This window comes from Crocuta crocuta, unplaced genomic scaffold, assembly GCF_008692635.1.
Source record: "Crocuta crocuta isolate KB4526 unplaced genomic scaffold, BGI_CrCroc_1.0 scaffold197, whole genome shotgun sequence".
NCBI lineage: Eukaryota > Metazoa > Chordata > Mammalia > Carnivora > Hyaenidae > Crocuta > Crocuta crocuta.
In genome coordinates, this window is record NW_027532002.1 from 8,494,224 (window position 1) to 8,513,531 (window position 19,308).

General features: G+C 47.8%; 1 protein-coding gene across 3 annotated transcripts in view; it reads left to right on the plus strand.

Annotated features, from left to right (window-relative positions):
* Nucleotides 1–18,373, plus strand: part of JAZF1 (JAZF zinc finger 1) — a 231,090-nt gene extending 212,717 nt beyond the window's left edge. For all 3 annotated transcript variants that reach the window (XM_077775403.1, XM_077775404.1, XM_077775405.1), the window contains 2 exons: nucleotides 10,400–10,569; nucleotides 17,903–18,373. In XM_077775403.1, coding sequence (XP_077631529.1) covers nucleotides 10,400–10,569; nucleotides 17,903–18,079 — 347 coding nt within the window. In that variant the 3' untranslated portion in view covers nucleotides 18,080–18,373. The remainder of the gene's footprint in view (nucleotides 1–10,399; nucleotides 10,570–17,902) is intronic.
* The last annotated feature ends 935 nt before the right edge of the window (nucleotides 18,374–19,308 follow it).

Sequence of the window (19,308 nt, forward strand, 5' to 3'; positions counted from 1 at the left end):
CAACCACTAAAAGCCTAGGGGGAAATAAGTCATTTTACTCTCCCCCAAAGGTAAAAGAGTAGAATTCCTAATGGGATGAGAAATGGGAGGGGGTTTGGATGTTGAAATCTGGGCTGTACCGAAGAGATATTGGCATTTCTTTTTTTTTTTTTTTTAATGGTTGACATACAGTGTTACCTTAGTTTCACGTGTATGAGATGTCATTTCTTAGTGCTCATTTTTCCTGAAAACTAGCCAAGAGCTGGGTATAATAAAGGAGGAGATGGCATTTTGTTTGGGGGGCAGTCTCTTTCTCCTCCAACCAGGATGAAGAGCTGGGAAATGGGTACCCAGAGAAGTATGCCCAGCGGGAGCCCTCAGTTGGCAAGGGGCCTCCTGAGGGGGGGATGGGGGAGTCTGGGAATGATGATATCAGAGCCAGGAACAAGCCACCAGGTGTGCCTCCAAACTCAGCAGGTAGAAGTACAGAGCACTTCTCTGAAGTCTCCAAAAGACAAAAATGATCAACAGACATGGCAATGAAGGGTTAATAAGAAAACGGCCAGTTTTCCTGTGTTCCTTTCTTTTCATCGTTTCCTGAGACTCACGCGCCTTTTCAAATACAGACTCTCTTACTCTTGCTTCGTGGAATTGTTCCAAAGTCTGAATTTCCAATTCTTGTAAGATACTTGTTTCAACAGCCTTGACCTTGACCTCAAATTAAGTCACAGGCCTTGGAGTTAGAGCGACAGCCTCCCCACTTCCCTGATGGAGGAGGAAAGAGCCAGGGCGAGTCACCACCTGCCCCGTGCACACCTTAGCCCTTGTGATGACGGCAGTCACAGCGCAGTGACCAGGTGGCAGGCAGGGCTGCGCCCTCCTGGCAGAGGCTGCGCTCTGTTTTCAGCGTTGGCAGGTTTTAGAGGCGACAGCCCTAGCATTCCTCGAGGGCTCCCCTTTCTGTCAGGGTACCGGTGGGAAGCGTCACTGCCTGTAACCATTCCCACTTGTGATTTTCATTTCTTTGTCCAAAAACACAGAGGGGGGTGCCCGGCTGGCTTGGTCGGTGGAGTGTGCAACTGTTGATCTCAGGTTGTGAGTTTGGGCCCCGCGTTGGGTGCAGAGAGTACTGAAAAATCGTTTCAAAAGTGAACACAGAGGAAGGTGACAGGGAATTGGATTTGCGCATGTCATTTGCTCTTAAGCGGCGGAACCTGCGTCCCAGATCCCTAATTACTTTGTATCTTCACTTTGCACCCCACGCTTGAATTTCTCTTCCCCCCAGGTAATATCATCATGTAGATGGACAGCATGGCTTGGGTGTCGGGAAGGCTGACATCCCCCTTTCCTTTTATCTGTTTGTTCAGCAGACACATCGATGGAGTTCCTCCTGTGTGCCAGCCACTTTTAAGGACTCCAGGAATTCAGTGACATGGAGCTTGCCTACTAGTGAGGAAGAAAGATAACAAAGATAAAAACAAGATCATTTACAAAGTTGGATGTGCTATGAGAAAGGCACTCAGTGGGGAGGACATTGTGCCCGGAGACATAGCCAGGTGATCAGGGCTGGCTTCTTGGAGGTGGTGACATTTGAGCTGAGTTTCAGATGAATCCAAGTGAGCGGTGCAGTAACTGGTTAGGAATACAGGCTCCGGACCTGGGTGGCCAGAGTGGAACCCTTGCTCTGCCATGGAAAAGCTTTGCTACCTGCGACCAGGTCCTCTGCCTGTCTGAGCCTCTGTTATGTTTAAAATGAAAATAATCATAGTAGCAACCTCTTAGCATCGTTTAAGTGAGATTTAAGTGAGTTAATAGATGCGCAGTGCTTAGAAGCGTGCGCGGCAGGTGGGGAGCCCCAAGCGAGTGTCAGCTGTCCTTATGACGATGAGGATGGTGAAGATGAAGATGAGAAAGAGGAGGGCACATAGGCTCCGGAAATGTGCCGATAAACTCCTAGGGCAACAAAAGTGTGGTCACAGTTCATGAGTGGCCGCCCGGTATCCTAATGATGCAAACACTGAACACGGATGAAACCGAGCATCCGGATGGAATTCTACCAGGAGAGGGGAGGTGCAGGGACAGGCTTGGAAGGTGCGTACGGGACCAAAATTCTTATCTTGCGTCATCAGCAGGTGTCCAAAACTATTGAATATCAAAAAAGAGCAATTCGAGTCATGTTGTTTGGAAACCAAGAGGTGAATCCCAGGGAAAGAGATGTAAGTGGAGGCTGTGGGGAGCAGGAAGAGGGGGTCAGAGGACTCCTCTTGTTCACTGTCAACCGACTAACTTTTTTACTGTGTTCAGCGATAACCTCGGTGAAAGAGAAGAAAAGGTAAACGAAAAACTAGTAACGGAGATATACTGAAAGGTCAGGAGACCACCTAAAAGGGCTTCCGGTGGCCAAGTTATAGTTATTTAAGCATCGAAGAGTATGATGATAACTGGTAATTAGTTGAATGTGTGAAATGAGTCCAAAATGATACTGAACATGGAGAAGTTAATACAAAGTGTGCCCGAGCGTAGCTGTCATAGAACAGTGGAAATAACAGGGTACGTTTCTGTACGTTATGCTCTCGGGATGTGTTGGCATCAGTGGCGTCTATGTTCTGTAAAGTACACGTCTGTTTACACAATGCAGGTGTTCTTTTTTCCGCCTCCATTAGCAGAGTGGCAGGGAGCTGTGAGTATCTGTAGTTGCAGTAAAAGTAGGAACTGGGGCAGGCTTTGGAGAAACCAGGCAGCNNGAAGGACTGGGTGTGAGATGGGGGAAGAGCCCGGTGGCCTGGGAGGGAATCCCTTTTTCCCGGAGATGCTGTCTCCGGTGGCCGTAGTCATTCTACTGAAGACGTGATGTAGCAAGAAAGACACAGGCTTTAAAAATACTGTCTGAGAGCGCCTGGGTGGCTCAGTGAGTTGAGCCTCTGACTCTCGATTTCAGGTCGGCCCATGATCCCAGGGGCATGGGATGGAGCCCAGAGGCTGCTCGGGATTCTCTCTCTCCCCTCTGCCCTTTTCCCCTGCTCGCACACACACACTCTCTCTTAAAAACAAAACAAAACAAAATAAGAACTTGTCTATTGAGCAAGAGAAGCTTGAGTAAAGAACCCAGGCACCCAGCCCAGGAAATGCAGACTCGCTCTTGAACCCTCTCGTCTTGCCCGTCATTCGGTCAGTGACTCAGAATGGTCAGTGACCTGCCTTCTGCGGCCCGAATCCGTTTTTCTTTCCTTTAGGTCTTGCCAGGTACTGGTAACTCCAAGAAGGTCAAAGCTAAGGATGAAAATCATGAAAATACAAACCTAAAGGACCAACTTGTGTTATAGGTTAAATGTAGGTTTTGGAGTCATTGGGATCGTTTTGTGTGATTTGTCTGTTTTTGAGATATTCTAAAGCTTAACTGCTTAAATGGTGAAGTTGGCATAATTTTGTTAAAATGTGCAGAATTTGATTAAGTTTGTAATTAACACAAATGTATAAGAGTATTTTATTTTTTATTTTTATTTTTTTAATAAACATTTTTTATAGTTTTTATTTATTTTTGAGACAGAGAGAGACAGAGCATGAGCAGGGAAGGGGCAGAGACAGAGAGAGAGGGAGACACAGAATCTGAAACAGGCTCCAGGCTCCGAGCTGCCAGCCCAGAACCTGATGCGGGACTCAAACCCACGAACCACGAGATCATGACCTGAGCCGAAGTCAGACACTTAACCAACTGAGCCACCCAGGCGCCCCAAGAGTATTTTATTTTTTTTAAAGTATATTTTGGGCGTGCCTGGCTGGCTCAGTTGGTAGAGCATGCGACTCTTGACTTTGGGGCTGTGAGTTTAAGCCTCACATTGAGCACAGAGCTTATTTTTAAAAAATCATAAGATCACCTGGGTGGCTCGGCTGATTGAGCATCCAACTCTTGATTTCAGCCCAAGTCATGATCCCAGGTTTTGGAATTGAGCCCCGTGTAGGGCTCCAGGCTGAACATGGAGCTTACTTAAGATTTTCTCCCTCCCTCCCTCCCTCCCTCCCTCTCTCTCTCTTTCTTTCCCCCATTTGCATGCTCTGTCTCTAAAAAAGATTTGATTTACTTAATTATATTTGGATATTTAGAAATATTTATCAAATAGACTTCTAGATATAAAAATTCACACTAAAGAATATACAAATATTAAGTTTTCTCATTAAAGAAAAAAAAAAAGTCCTCCAGGTGTTAAAGTTCCAAGCAGCTATGACATGGAATAAAGTCATGCATGATAAGGCATTGGGTTGCTCCTTGATATGGGAAGCCATTAGAGGGTTTTAAAAGGCAAGTAGGATTATATAATTTACTCACTTTTTCTTCTTTTAAGACTATAGGAGGTCAGGAGCTGTGTAATATTGGATCCCTTCCTACTAGAGCCCGAGAAGTCCATTCCCTCATTAATTCATCCAACAAGTGCATGTCTTTGGCTCCTTGAGTGCAAGCACAGCACTGGGCACATCATCAAAGATAATGGCCAAGCACCTCCCAATAAGTTAGAAAGTTGAGTCCTGTGAGGGAAAGGCTGCTTCAGGCTTGGAGAGCCAGGATCATTTCCGTAGTTAAGGAGCAGCTGGGGGACAATGACATAAGGGATAAGCTGAGGCCAGGAGCCAGGAGGTCAAGAATTTTCAAGGCTCGGCCCACAGTCCCCAGCCATTAGCGTGGCTTCCATGGTAATTGTAATGTTGCCAGTTCATTTAGACTGTTGTTGCTGCAACTTCTATAAAGTGGGTCAGTACCAATTAAAGCTAATTTATACTGATAAATCTATAAGGCAGAAAGGCAGCTCTTTGCTAATATATTTGCCAGAATTTGACACCCCAGGAGAGTTTTAATTTGCTGTCACTGCAGTTAGCACGTGTGCATGAATATTAATGATCTGCATTCTAGGAAGAAATGGGGTATGCTGGGTTTTCTGGAAAAGGTTGACTTGTTTTCATCCACGTGTATGTCAGTGTTTTAGGTTTATGAAGGCAGGGAATGAGAACACCATAGGTGCTGAAATGGAGAGCAGGCCATGTGCACGGGGTAAAGGGGGGCGCGCAAAGGGCAGATGGGCAGAGGTTGGAGGGTAGTAGGCAGGGTTTGAAGTGGCTCCTGAGGTGGATGACCGTGACCTTGCCGGAGACACTGTGCAGGGCTCCTGGGCGGTGACGTGGGTCCAGGTGGGTGAATCTGCACATGTTTGTGTACAGAGGCTCTGGGCCACCTTGCTTTTTCATGTGATTCATGAGAATTCTGGTTTTTACTTCCTTTGCTAACAACCAGTGGAATTTTTCTGGAAAAACCCGCAGAGCGATCATTGCCTTATCACGAACTCCTCTCTGCTAGGTTGTGCCCGTCCCCACGCTGAGATGCCAAAACGGGCTCTCAGGCTGCCTCTCTGAGCCACTGTCCCGCCCACCTCGGGCCCCACTTGGGGGTTGTGCAGTGTGGGTGGTGGATGGCAGACCATGGACAGCCAGTGTTATTGTGGGCAGTGCGTGGTGAAATGACATTTTCATATAGAAACTCTCACATTGACAAATGTCATTTTAAAATTCATAATGTCTTGAGGCGCGTGGGTGGCTCTGTCACTTAAGCGTCCAACTAAAGCCCAGGTCATGCTCTCATGGTTCATGAGTTTGAGCCCCACGCCGGGCTCTGGGCTGACAGAACCTACTTTGGATTCTGTCTCTCTCTCTCTCTCTGCCCTCCCCGATCGCACTTTGTCTGTGTCTCTCTGTCTCTCTCTCAAAAGTCAATAAGCTTTAAGAAGCATTTTTTAAAAAATCATAATGTCTAAGACAAAGAAGAGTCTGAAAAAATTCCTCATGTAGCTCTTCTTTGGAAGACCAGACTGTGACCTCCCCGGGAGGCCAGGGTCCCGCCACTTGGTATATGAGGCAGAGCCCAGTGCTTCCCACACACTCCTGTGTCCACCCCACGTGTGGCTGTGAGTGACTGCACATGACAGTGTGTCCCTTGTCCTTACTCTCCAGTCTCTCCAGTGCCTTGCTTTGTGTGTCATATCTTTATCTCTGTCACACAGGGGAGGATATTCAATTTGAAAATAAGGAGCCAGGGGCGCCTGGGTGGCTCAGTCGGTTGAGCATCTGACCTTGGCCTGGGTCATGATCCTGCAGTTCATGGCTTCAAGCCCCTTGTTGGGCTCTGTGCTGACTTCTCGGAGCCTGGAGCCTGTTTCGAATTCTGTGTCTCCCTCCCTCTCCCTTCTCTCTCTCTATTAACAAACAAACATTTTAAAAAATTTAAAAACATAATAAAGGAGCGCAGGGTTTGGGACCGAATTCCCTCGTACCCATCCAGTCTGCCTATTTCTAGCCAGGTGACTTGGGCACATCCGTCACTTCCTGAACCCCCGCTCTCCTCTCTGTTAAATGGGGGCATCGAAGGGCAGTTACAGGACAGGCCCGTCTCCCAGCACCAGGCACACAGGAGGCGCCCAAACCTTAAAAGGCAGGAGCAGCGCCCAACTCCTTCTGTTTCCAGAACAGCGCATGTAAAACAAAACCTGCTCATTCTTAGCTACGGTTCTTATTAAGAAATCCAAGTAAACACAGAGGTTTAAGCAAACGGGAAGGTGCCGGAATTGGGGAAGCAAATGACTGGAAGCAAAAGGAGGCCAACAGATAGCAGGCATTGTTGTGGTGTCACAAATGCCTTCCGAAAACCTTTTCTCCCGGCCCACTGGCGGACTGAAATTAACAGGCCCCGCGGAAGAACTTGTGTTAGGACAGAGCCTCAAAGCCACGCAGGGCTGTAACCAGAGCACCTGCAAAGGCAGTGACCATCTTAACAGAAAGGTGGCTGGGCAGACGTCCACCATGTGCTCAGCAGCTGATCTTTCGTGTCCTCCGTTCTTGGGGTCCCTTTTGAGACACAGATCTGTGAGGACACACTCTCTTCTAATAGACAACAGTGAATTCGGCAAGTTTAGACACCTGATCAAGCCAACTGATGTTTGGTTTCAAAATGCAGGGGACATGTCGCCAAGAGTGTTTTCCTGCGCTGTCTGCTTCCCAGGTAGCACAACCCGGGGCGGGGGCGCATGGCTGGAATCCACCAAACCAACCACCAGTTTTCACCTGTTTTTCCTAATTAAGGTCTGTAGATTTTCTCTTTGGTTGTCAGAGGGGCTTCCTCTGGGGCCTTCCAAACATGCAGTGTGAGGGGGGGCTGTCTGTACACAGCAGGTATTTTTCTGTTTTGTGTCTGAGCACCTCGCCCCTTTCAGTCCGGCTCTTGCTAGGATCTGGAGCTGCCTCGTAGAAAGGAAAGAGCGTGGGGAGAAGAAAAGAAGATGAAGATGAAAGGGATAAGCGTAGTCTTTCCCTGCTTAGGGTCCTGGGCCAGGTAGCCCTGAGAAGGGAGGCCCTCTGCACAGACCGCCATGGGCCAGCTGAGTGGGGTCAGCAGCCTGTAAGTGCCTTCTAGTTGCAGGATTCCGATTCCATGACCCAGTGTCCCCTGGCAGAGTCTTTTTTGTTTTTAAGTCTATTTATTTTGAGAGAGTGCAAGCAGGGGAGGCCCAGCGAGAAAGGGAGAGAGAGAGAGAGTCCCAAGCAGAGAGGTGACATCACTTGCCTGGGGCCACACAGCTTGTCAGTGGCAGACCAGGGCTCACACAAGCCCCCATCCTATGGCTTCCCTGTAGGTGGGGAGGTGCTCAGTGCTGCCCACGCTGAAAAGTCCAAACACCGCTCCTATCTTGCTATGGAGTCCGGCTTGTACTTTTTCTAGTGGAGATTCCCATATCTTTCAGAATTATCTTAGTTTCTGTTTGCTTTCAAACAGGCCTTTCTAAAAGCATTCTATATAACACGTTCATGTAATGTTACCACAAAAATGAGGTTACGTTGTCTTCCATTTTTTGAGGACTTACTAATTCTAATCCTTAAGCTGCAAGGAAGAGATTTGTGTGCATTTCACAGAAGAGAAAGTGGATGCCAGTAGCTTGGCACTCAGCTGACATGCCCCACCAAGACGTGAACCCACTGTGTACTGCTGTCTGTTTCAGGATAGAATTAAGTATAAGCAGATGCTTCTTGACCCCATGCCAAGGGAGACGGTTAATTTCACAAAGCACCCAGCGGTCTGTGTGGTTCCCTGGTGCCTTGAGCAGGGGAGTGGTTAGCCAGGGACAGTGCCCATTCATGCCTGCCAACTGGGGCTGGCGTTCACTGTCCCAGGAGCCCCAGCTAGGGGGATGAGTTGTGTGGTCGCCCTACCTGCCTGCCCCGCTGGGGGCTGGATGCAGAATGGTTTCCAGGCAACTGTGTTCCCAGCACCAACCCCTCAGGGGCTGGCTCCCTTTGATCTGGTGGAGTCTTGAAGTTTTCTTCTCTGCTGGGCTTCATTAAGCCTTCCATTGGTCTGAGGTTCCCCACCCCACAGTTGTAAATGTTGCATGGTTCTTGGTATTCAGGTTAACAAATTAGCCCAATTAGATGGGTAAATTAGTCATTCTAACTTTCCGAAGACCGGCTAGAGGAGCTTTGTGACATAGCATTTATAGTTTTCTAACAAGCAATTTAAAGGACACCACCATGTGGCATTTGTTTAAGAGTAAAATGTCCTAAACAATGCCCTACTTAAAAACAGATTTCAGGCTTTGCTCAAGACTCAGAACCAAGGCAGAGATTATAGCCCTGTGTTGTCTCGTACAAGCATTTCCAAATGGGTCTCTCATTCCTGGGGGCTACACCCAAGTACAGCGGAGTTCCTGAAACCCACATTGAATCCCAAACCGTTTGCCAGATTGTTTTTTCTGCGCTAGTTGAGTTTCTAAATAGGCTTCAAAACAGACTGCTCTGGACTCCAGCTGAGCGGTAGATGATAAAGACCCAGCCACTGGAAGGAGGTTGAAAGGGAACCCTTAGATTGCGGCTGGCATTGGCGGCCCGGAAGCGCGATGGGGAAAAAGCAGTGTCCCTTAATAGCTCATTGAAAATGTGTCAGCTCTTGAACCTCCCTGGATTCAGCCTCCTCATTTTCTCGAAAGCAACAGTCCTCTCCCCCGCACGGGGCCGCCGGAGGATTAAATGAGATAATGCATCGACCGGGCCTGAAGCACAAGAGGCACCCAGTCATACTTGAAGTCCCTTCCTTCCTTCTTGGGTCCTTTTAAGTGTTAGTTTCAGAGGCCGGCGTCCCTGTTCTGGGCTCAATTGGCTCTTCAAACAATCTTATTAATGCCTATTAAAATGAAACCCAATAAAAATGCCAATATTTGGTGTTGAAATAATTGATGTCGCAGAGACGGACCATGGAGCACCCAAGCAGGCCCCTGGTGCAATTTAGCCTCACACCTGGGGGACGAATTTCACAACTGTAATTGCTACCATATAATTCTTACTAATGTTGTGCTATAATTCCTATTTATTCCACGGGGCTTGTAAATGCATTAAGACTTGTCAACGTATTATTTTACACTGTTTATGATCTTTAGAATTATGTCCTTCAGCCTTGTATTGTGCAAAAGCTCACAATAAATGGCTTTGGGCCTCATTAAAAAAGAGCAAAAAGCGACTGCTTGTTGAAGCGGTTCTCCATCCCCACCATCCTGAACAGAAGTCCGTGAAACACGCTTTTAATTCAGTTCCGAGCAGAACTCTTAACGTCAGGAATACAAGGGACTGTCCTCCTCCAGTCTGAGCCGGGCCTTCTGACCGGGATGGGTGAGCCCGCCCTCCCGGGGAATGCCGGGAAAAGACCGGTGTAGACAGGACCCTGGGGACAGGGCGGAGGTGTTTGGTCTTCCATGAGATGCAGCCCGTATTCTGACATGACTTTGGCTCAGAGCTTCCGGTGTTTCTGCCCCGCTGCTCCCTAGCTTCCGGTAACCCCTTTTTAGTTCCAAATGTCCTCATAGCCCTCTCAGCTCAGGCTGTAAAGAAAAAGATCTGAAATTAATTCCCACTGAAGTATAGACCTATTCACTGTAAAGTGTAACCCCCTCCCACAGGTTTTTGCATTTATTAGGCTGATACGCATGAAACTATGGGGACGGAAACCTGTCGAGGGGAATGTCAGGCATAGCTGGTGGTGTGTACGTGGTCGGGCAGGGGTGTCTGCCATCATCGGTGGTTTTCGATGTGGGGCTCAGAGCCTTCCTGGCTTCTTCAGAGTCCCAGACTGGCCTGCCAGAGAATCAGGTTCAAGTTCTTGCTCCGCTGATTGCCAGCCATGAGTCACTGGGAAACTCAGTCTGGTGTGTTAGGTGGAAAGGCAGGTCTCCCTGCCCCCAGGGCTGTCCCTTGGTGCCTGGAATGCTCCCCCAGAGGAGGAGGAGTGGCCCCATCTGGTCACCCGTTCCTGCCTGTCCTGGGGGGGGAGGGGCCAGGAGCAAACTGGAGGGAACCGCAGGGCAGCTGCTGACGGCTCTCGCTCTTCTCTGACCCGCAGGCAGCGAGTACGACGAGGAGGAGGTGGATTACGAGGAGTCGGACAGCGATGAGTCCTGGACCACGGAGAGCGCCATAAGCTCCGAAGCCATCCTCAGCTCCATGTGCATGAACGGAGGGGAGGAGAAGCCTTTTGCCTGCCCGGTTCCTGGATGTAAAAAGAGATACAAGGTAAACGCGGTACCTCCGCCTCACTGGTGTGACCGCACGGGAAACAGCCCCACGTCAGGTAGCAGCTCCNTGCCCCCCCCTTCTGTGCCGATTGAGTGCCCGGTCCTCCCTGAGACACGTGCCTGGGCGCACGCAGGCCCCTGGTGTCTGGGAGTTCGGTGTGGAGGGAGGGGTTCCTGCTTTGCTCGTCTGTGTGGGAGCTACCGGTCAAAAGAGGGGGTGTTTGGGGTTAGGAGGATCGTGTTTCTGGGTTGTCTTCAAATTCATGTCCTATCAGTCAGAATATCAAGTGTGTCACGTGTTTAGTTGCCAAACACCTGCCTCACTGGTTGGCTATGCAGGTGGCTTCCAGAAGGTCACCTTGACGTCTTAAAAGTAGTGGATGCGCTGGGGTGTTTAGCTTTTAGTGAGGAAGCTCTTGCTCCCTTCTCCCCCCGCCCCACCACTGGCATGAAAAACCAGAAGAGGGGGCTTTGATCTATTTCTCACCAAAGGCCCACTTCACTGCCGCCTCCATATAGATGACACGGAGCCCGTGTCTCCCAGAGCCTGACTGGATATCGTGAGCAGCCAGGGACACTACATCTTCTGTTAAGAAAACTCAGAGGCACAAAGCAATGAGGAACACCCATAACATTCAAGGGTCGGTCCAGGGGGTGCCTTAAGAAACAAATTCGGGGCACCTGGGTGGCTTAGTCAGTTAAGGATCCGACCTCAGCTCAGATCACGATCTAACAGTTCGTGAATTGGAGCCCCGCCATCAGGTCTGTGCTGACAGTGAAGAGCCTGCTTGGGATTCTCTTTCGCCCTCTCTCTTGCCCCTTCCCTTCCCCCCAAAATAAAGAAAGAAACATTAGAAAACAAATTTGCAACACTTCTGTCGAGTATTAGCAACTCTTTAAAAAGCTGACTGTGAGACAGAAATATAAAAGTCAGAAACCTACTTGGTACATTGGATGATATGCTAATTTACCCACAGCTCAGCAGATTTTTTTTTATATATATATATAAAGGCTTAAAAGGTGTGCAGTAGCATAAGCACTTCTATTGCTCTTAAATCTGTCCCCAAACGCTAAAAAAGAAAACGACTTCGATATTTTCTGTGCCAGCCACCGATATAAGAGCATGCGACACAAATGAATCAGAAGATTAAGTGGCCAAGGTTTCACCTATTTTATACCGTTACCACTTAGCATGGGAAGTCCAGATATGCTTTGTGTAAAATGGAAATGCCCGGGTGGAGGTGTGAGAATCCCACCAGGGCAGGGGAGCCGTGGGGGTCAGACCGTGACTCGGGAGCTGCGTACATCCCTTTTCCGTGTCAGAGGCATGGAAGGCAGAGAGTAGGAAAGGCGAGGAGGTTGTTACCTCGGGAGGTCCAGAAAGCAAAGGGATTGTCGCGCAGGCCCATTTTCCCGGAGGGTAGCTCTTGCATTGCGGCGAGTTTTCCTTCTCTATTAATTTCAAAGTGGAGAAAGCTAGACCAAGAAGTCCCTCCTGGAGTCCCGCCTGCTCTCAGATGCCCCTCTCCCCCGGCTCCTTCGCGTAGCTGGTCTTCCGTGCTTGGCTGTCTGCTGCCTTCTCGAAAGTGCCCAGACACTGTTTGAGGGATGCCGTGCTCACTGACTCTGTTAAGAGAGGGAGCGAATAATGACCCCAAAAAAGTGAGGGGTGCGGTGAGGGTAGGGGTGGGGAGGAGCCACACCCTGTATTCTGGCTGAAGAGGGATGAGGCATTTCCTTCCCCGCCCCCTTCATTCCTTCTTCACAGCCTCCCTCCCACCCACCTCGCTTGTTTTCCTCCCATTTTTCTTTTGCTGGTATTTTTTTTCTTGGTTTCCAGCAATTTCTCCTGTAGTTGTCTACGTCTGGGTTGCTGGGGACTTGGGTGTTCTTTCCGCACTTAAGGCCAAAGGAAAACTGAGTGGAGCGTGGGCTGCCGGAGGCCGCCTGCTTCAGCACCACCAACGGACAGCTGGCCCGGGGGGCAATTAGCGGGCCTGATTTCCATGAGGGAAGTGGGAGTCTCCTCTTCTGGGCCAGAACGCCAAGTAATGACACGTACACGTAACCGCTTCTAACCGAGTGCTTGAGAGGAAGCGTGTGGTTCCTGTTCCTTTCGAGCTGTGGTTTGACTCTTTCTGCTGGGAAGCTGCTGGCCGCAGGGCGGTGGTGTGCTCTGCTGTCGTCTTGCATCTTCTTTACTGCATGATTGCTGGATTGGGTATTGCTTTGGAGAAGGTTTGATGAGCGGGTGTGCTGCGGGGCCAGGCACAATCCAGAAGTGTTGCCGTCTTGTTTATACCCAGGACTGTCTTCAGACGCGTCCGCTGTTGGCAGGGAGCCTCTAACCAGTTGGCCTCTTGGGCGCTGACCCCAGATCAGTGCTTTCCGCCATTTCCCAGCATTTGCAGAACAGGAAGATGAGGCTTTTAATGTTCTAGACTTCCTACTGAGTAGGGCAAGGGAGAGGGGCCCAGCACTACAGCCGAGTCTCCATGTTGTTTCCCAGGCGAATCCCTTTGTCTAGGGTGCCCCCTTCCCCTCCTCTCTCCATCAGAACTTCTCATTTGAATTCCCCTCACTTCTTAAGGCACGGCTCAAATGCCACCTCCTCTGGGGAGGCCATCGCAGTTTCCCCGGGCTGAATCCCCGACTGAAGTTCGATCCCCTGACCTTTCCGCTTGCTCTGTTCATACCACTGAAGAGAGCACTTGCTAGCTTCTCACCCCAAGGGTCCGATACAGCTCATTGACCCTTCAGCCACCAGTCACAGGGCTTGGACAAGTAGATACTCTTGAGGATAAAGGAATAGAGCCAAAATGTATGGGGGAAGAAGACGTGGGCGTCCAACCCCGACCCCCACCCCCCCGCCAACCACCAGGTCCCCAGAGCAGTAACGGGATTTCGGATTTGTCCCAGACACATTTCAGGCCCGGAATAACTGATCCTGTCCACCTTGGTGCAGCTCACACTTTTCTTCCGACCTCAGGCAAGAGAGACGGGACTCCCCCAGCTTGTTAACTGGGAATGGCTTTAAAAGATGGGTTGTGGTGCTGAGGTTTTTTTCCTTTGATAATTTTAAATATTAGAGTTGTTAGAATTAAGGGTATTTGTAAGAAATATAAAACAGAACACGCTGTCCCCTGCAGAGTTTCTGTGGAAGGGTCCCTCTGCTACACGGGGAACACTGCTGCTTTTGGCCTCGTGAAGAAAGCGTGAGGAAGGCCTCTGATGTCTAGAAACACAGCCAGGCACGGTGTCAGGTTTTCCAGGAAGGCCGTGTCAGCCATGATCTCCCTCAGTGGATCTAAATCTCCTTGCTTCTCTTAACGGTGCCATCAGAAGCCCAGGTGGGGGCATAATTGGCAACCTTTCTGGCTAGCAGCTTGGCAGTAAATAATCAGAAATTTAAAAAAAAGTCCATATTCTTTAGCTCCATATTCACCTAAAAATGAATCCGAAGCACATTGTCAGGGATGCAGACATTGATGTACAAGGATGTTCATCACAAATTTGGGAAATACTAAATTTCTAACACTAGGGCAACGGAATAAAATACTGCCATCAAAATCCTTCTTTTAAAAAATATGTGTATAGAATGATGGGAGATTCCGATCTCATATGATAATTCCCTCATGGGGAAAATATTAGAAGCAGGAAGCTCAGGTGTTTAGTAGTGATCAACCTGTTCTTTTTTACGTTCCTTTGCATTTTCTAAATTTGTACAATTACCTACACTGGACACAGATTGCTTTAATAAAGGGACTTAAAGATGTGATTCCCACCAGCCTCCTCCTGGACGTCATATGTGCGGCAATGCTGAGTCCAGTGGGGGAGTGATTTGATTTCAAGGTCTCGGGCTGGTTGGCTTTAGTTTCCACTCCAATGCCGCCACCCCCTCCGACCCCAGCTCGTTAAATTTTTCTTCCTTATCAAATCCCCTTGTGATTTCTTCTCTCCTTTATGTAGAGCATCAAGGCCTGAAGGAAACTGAAAGTTACGGTTTTTATATCAAGGGCACATGTCACATATTGTACTTACTCGGGTCTGAATACGGACTATAAAGATCAAATACTGTCGAGGACACAGTGGCCCGTCTTGGCCTCCAGACTTTAGGTTTCATGATTTGATCTGGAGTGGAATTTTGAGAAGAGTCTCTGAATTGTTTATTGTCCATCAACTGGTTCTCCTCCCCCTCATCAGGGCAGGTAGTTCCTGATGGTAGAACCTGGCATGGAAATGAACTGATGCCACCCTTGCCTGCCCCCTCCCCAGGCCCTCCCTGGAACCTCCTCCCTGCCCTTTTTCTGCACATGCCAGCGCTGTCAGACCGCTGTAATTTACTGACCGTTTTCTCCAAAAGTAGTGTCCAGTCCTTCCTGACTTGTAAGATTTTTCAAAGACCACCAGCTGGTTGTACTAAATAATAAGTACCTAGTACTTTAGGTACGTGGAATTCTGGGAGACATGTGGACTCTGGAATCTGGCATCCCTCCGGGTTCCCATTCCAAGCCTATCATTTACCTGCTTCACTCACCTTCTCAGTGTCCATTTCATCTTAAACATTAGTGGTACACAGGAGCCATCAAATACTCAGCATGAGAAGCTCTTCATGTTACTGACCCTCCCTGCCCCCCACCTTGCCCCTTCAAAGATCCAACTCCCTTTCCTCTTTCTGGAGACCAGAGGATTTAAGCATTTCAAGTTGGCTGCCATTATTTATTTCTGTTATTACTATTTCTGAAAGACCAAACTTCTTAATTTAGGATCTCTGCAATTAGAAATGTCAGTGAATCTTTTTAATATCAAGTGTTAGAAAGTAGAAGTTCCCATTGCTCTCTGTGAGTGAACAGATGGGGTCAGTCTTGACTCTCATGAGAGCTTGTACCAACATCTGTGATAGGGGCATCCCACGGACACTTGTGAACATTTGAAATCACAGCAGCAAAGCAAGAGATGGGTAAGGTAGGTTTCTTTCGGTTCTTTGCCTGACCCTGGAAATGCCACGTTTCCAAATGTGCAACAGGCTTACTCATTTTTCCAAAGTAACAAAGCAAACATAGGGAGTTTAGCAGTGTTCTCCTCACAGCCTTGCGGCCAGGCTCAGAACCCAGTATTTACATTCAAGCTAGGAACAGACCACAGACCTGCTGAAATCGCCCCAGCCCTGGCTTTGTCCTTCGCCTGGTGACCTCTGCATCGCCAGGTGTCCTGCCCCTGGTGACGGGCTTCTGTGGCTTTAGCAATTTCTGGTTTCAAACTTCTCCCCTAATTGGTTATAAAAACTCAGGCCTGGATGGAGGAATCTAAGTCCCGTTCCTGCTGGGAGCTGCCGCGCTGCTTTGCGTGCTAGTCAAAGGTAGTTAGTTTTGGTCTCCTCGATTTTTCGGACAGCGGCAGTGGTACTGGGACACAGGGGAAACTGGATTTTTAACAATCCATCTTATAAGTTCCCTGTGGAAAAAGGACATGAAATGTTTGAGTCAAGCTTTCCATCTACGGAAAAGGACCCTACTCTTAAAGTGCTCAGTGAATATATCGGTTGAGCTTTTAATAAATGGGATGTTAGCGAGGGGCAGATGCAAATTTCTAGTATTTGTGAGCCAGGAGACTTCCTATGTTGTTACTTAGTTGCTTGTTTATCTAATGTTTGTAAAAACTTGAATTAGTTCAAGTACCTTAACACCGTTATCATCTTTGGTGCTTCTGCGGATTGCCTGGTAGCAGCTAGGTGGTTCTCACCTGGGTGTGCGTGTGGTTGGGGACGATGCCAGCCCAGGCCGGGATATGCAGCCGGCTTTCCTCCCACCCCTCCGCTTGTGCTGGGATGGCTGGGGCAGCAGGAGGCGGGCATCATCTTAACGCGTCTGAATCTGCCACCGTCTGCTTCCCCACCATCCCCACTGCAGTGCAGGTTCTCCCCAGCATCCCTGTAGAACAACAGGGAGGGAAGGTTCCCTTGCCCTGCATGGGGGGATTGATGCGGACGGACAGACACGCAGGTGCAGAAGCCCCAGAGCCAGGTGTTCTGGGCAAACGTTGTTTGCCCTTGTGCATCGACTCCATGAACGACGGTCAGGCTCTCAACACTGCCAACTCTTTGCTGGCTGGCACCCCTGGGTTCAACTAAGTCAAGCAGGGTTCTCGAACGAACACAGGACTTTAAAAGTATTAATGTGCATTATGGATCTCTAGACAGGAAGTGTAAACCGTAATAACCACTGAACATATTTTAAGGGCAACTTTCAACTTGTTCCATTAATAGCGAACCATGTTCTGGCAAATTCACACAGTTACTTATGGAGTATCTGTGGGCCAGGCAGTGTGCTAGATGCTCACAGAACAACTGTCCGTCCCTGTACCTGGGAGCTCAGTAAGGGCATCTCAGGGCTAAAGTTCAAGACCACTATGTTGGAATTCTTTACTTGAGCTTAGGACATCACTTCCGGTGATGTTCTCAATGTCTTTGTCTCAAGCCATTCTTTTCTCCTCCCTTACTCCCAAATCTGGCAATAGTGGGCCTGGGAATTGAGAACCTGTGCTCTAGTATCATTTTTACTTCAGTCTTTCATCACTCAATGCCTATTTTCTCGCCATTTAATCGGGATGAGCAATAGTAAATTAAGTCTGCAGAGTGATTCTAAGCATGGAGTCTTAGAAGAAATGCAGAAAGCATTTTGATACTTGATGTGTCACGTGGGATTTGCACATCGGTTTGAACTCTGGAACTCTTACACATTGCTGAGACTTCCATAACCGATGCTTGGGATGTACCCACGGGTGCTTGTTTAACACACCCTACTATGCTAGGGCATGATTTGGGCAAGTAGCGCCCACGGTGGCAGAGACCCTGACTTAGTGCAAAGCAGAACATGGGCCAAAACTACAACCAAGATAGGTTATTCTCACTGCCTATCTTTGGAAACAAAACACCAGGTGAGCTCCCATATCAAGGATTTATGTACATTTTGAGCTCTATTGCCCTGTGTCTTCTTTTGACAGACAGTTTTCTGGCCACCCTGAGGATGTGTTTATATAACTGTTAATTAACTCTTCCAGGTGGAAAAAATGATCTAGAAAGGAAGCAAAGTTCTAGGCAGAAGAACCGTGCTTCCTTATATACATACTGTGTGTACAGTTTGTCAGTAATTGAGGCATGGTCTGCACAGCCCACGATCACAGCAGACTGTCTGCACTAGAGCTCAGACAAAGCCCACCCTGGACACCCCTCCACCCAGGAGATGTCCACTGTAATCCAGACCCAAAGCAAGGTGTTCCCCAGTCTGACATTTTGATTGTGTCTAATTGGTGATGCTTTGTCTTCTCCACAGAATGTGAATGGCATAAAGTACCACGCCAAGAATGGTCACAGAACACAGATTCGTGTCCGCAAACCATTCAAATGTCGTTGTGGTAAGAGTTACAAGACAGCTCAGGGCCTGCGGCACCACACAATCAATTTCCACCCCCCGGTGTCGGCTGAGATTATCAGGAAGATGCAGCAATAACATGCTGGTCGTAACTGTGCCAAGAAATCCTCACCAGCAGTTGCTGATTTTGAAAACAGCCACCTTTTTTCAGGGGAAGCATTCAGCAACCCTTTAAAGAATTAAGTGCATGCTTTAAAATTTTTCTGTAATTTTGGAATGATGTTATCTTTGTAGAGTTAATGATTTTGTACATTTGCACATGTAATCATCATACCCATTTTCATTACTTTGATATAAGGTGCTAAACAAAAAAAGCTCTAGGTTCTTCAGCACATTTCCCCCAAAAGAAAATAAAATGGAGGGCATGTTGCATATTATTTAGTTGTATTGCAGTGATATCAACTGGGGGGAGGAGGGGTTGGCACTGAGGTGGTTTTTTTCCCCCAAGATTGTAATGTGATTGAAGTTTTTCAACACATCAACTCACTATGTTCAAAACCAAAATAATACCTTCATTATCAAGCTGGTTATCATGCCTTACATAATGGAGTTAGTATTTGTGAGTAGAAAGACTTTAGGTAATGGAAATATAAATAAGAATGTTTAACATAATATGCTAAAAGTATTTTCATATTTAAATAACATACATAAAAGGTGTGCTTTCTGTGTTTTATATTATCTTGCAAATCCTTTTGCCCCTTAAAAAGCTGAAAATCTTGCCATCTGACTTACCAATCATTTGTGTTCTAAATGGCATTTTTGTACAAAATAGTCTATTCAGTTACGCATTCATTTCACACACATCCATGGAGTGCCTGCTGGGTGCAAGGGATTCAGTTTATGCCTGTTGATATTTGTGGACCAAGAAACCAGTTTAGTGAAATACTTTTCCCTGAAATCTCTTAGAAAACACTTTGAAATACTTAAGTGCAAATTTTGTGTGTGTGAAATTTAGTTCTATCTTCATCGTTAGGGTGAAGTTTTAAAGCACTTTGTAGTTCTCTATTGCCAACAGATTCAATGTTTTATGTGTTGCCAAGTCTTGCAATGACTGCCCTAACAAACCTATGGGTTGCAAATAAGAAAATTCCAAGCTCGTTTCAAAGAGAATGTTTTCGTTAAGACAACNCTTTTTTTAAAGGCACTTTTCCCATCGCATTGTAGAGGTCTGTATTCCCATTGGCGATGTCTGTTTAGCTTTATAAAACATTTTGCCGAAATATGAAATTGAGCCTTATTGACAATTAAGTGCTTCTTGTGGCAGGTGGTCAGAGAGTGACTAATATGACCTGTTAGAGTGACCTACA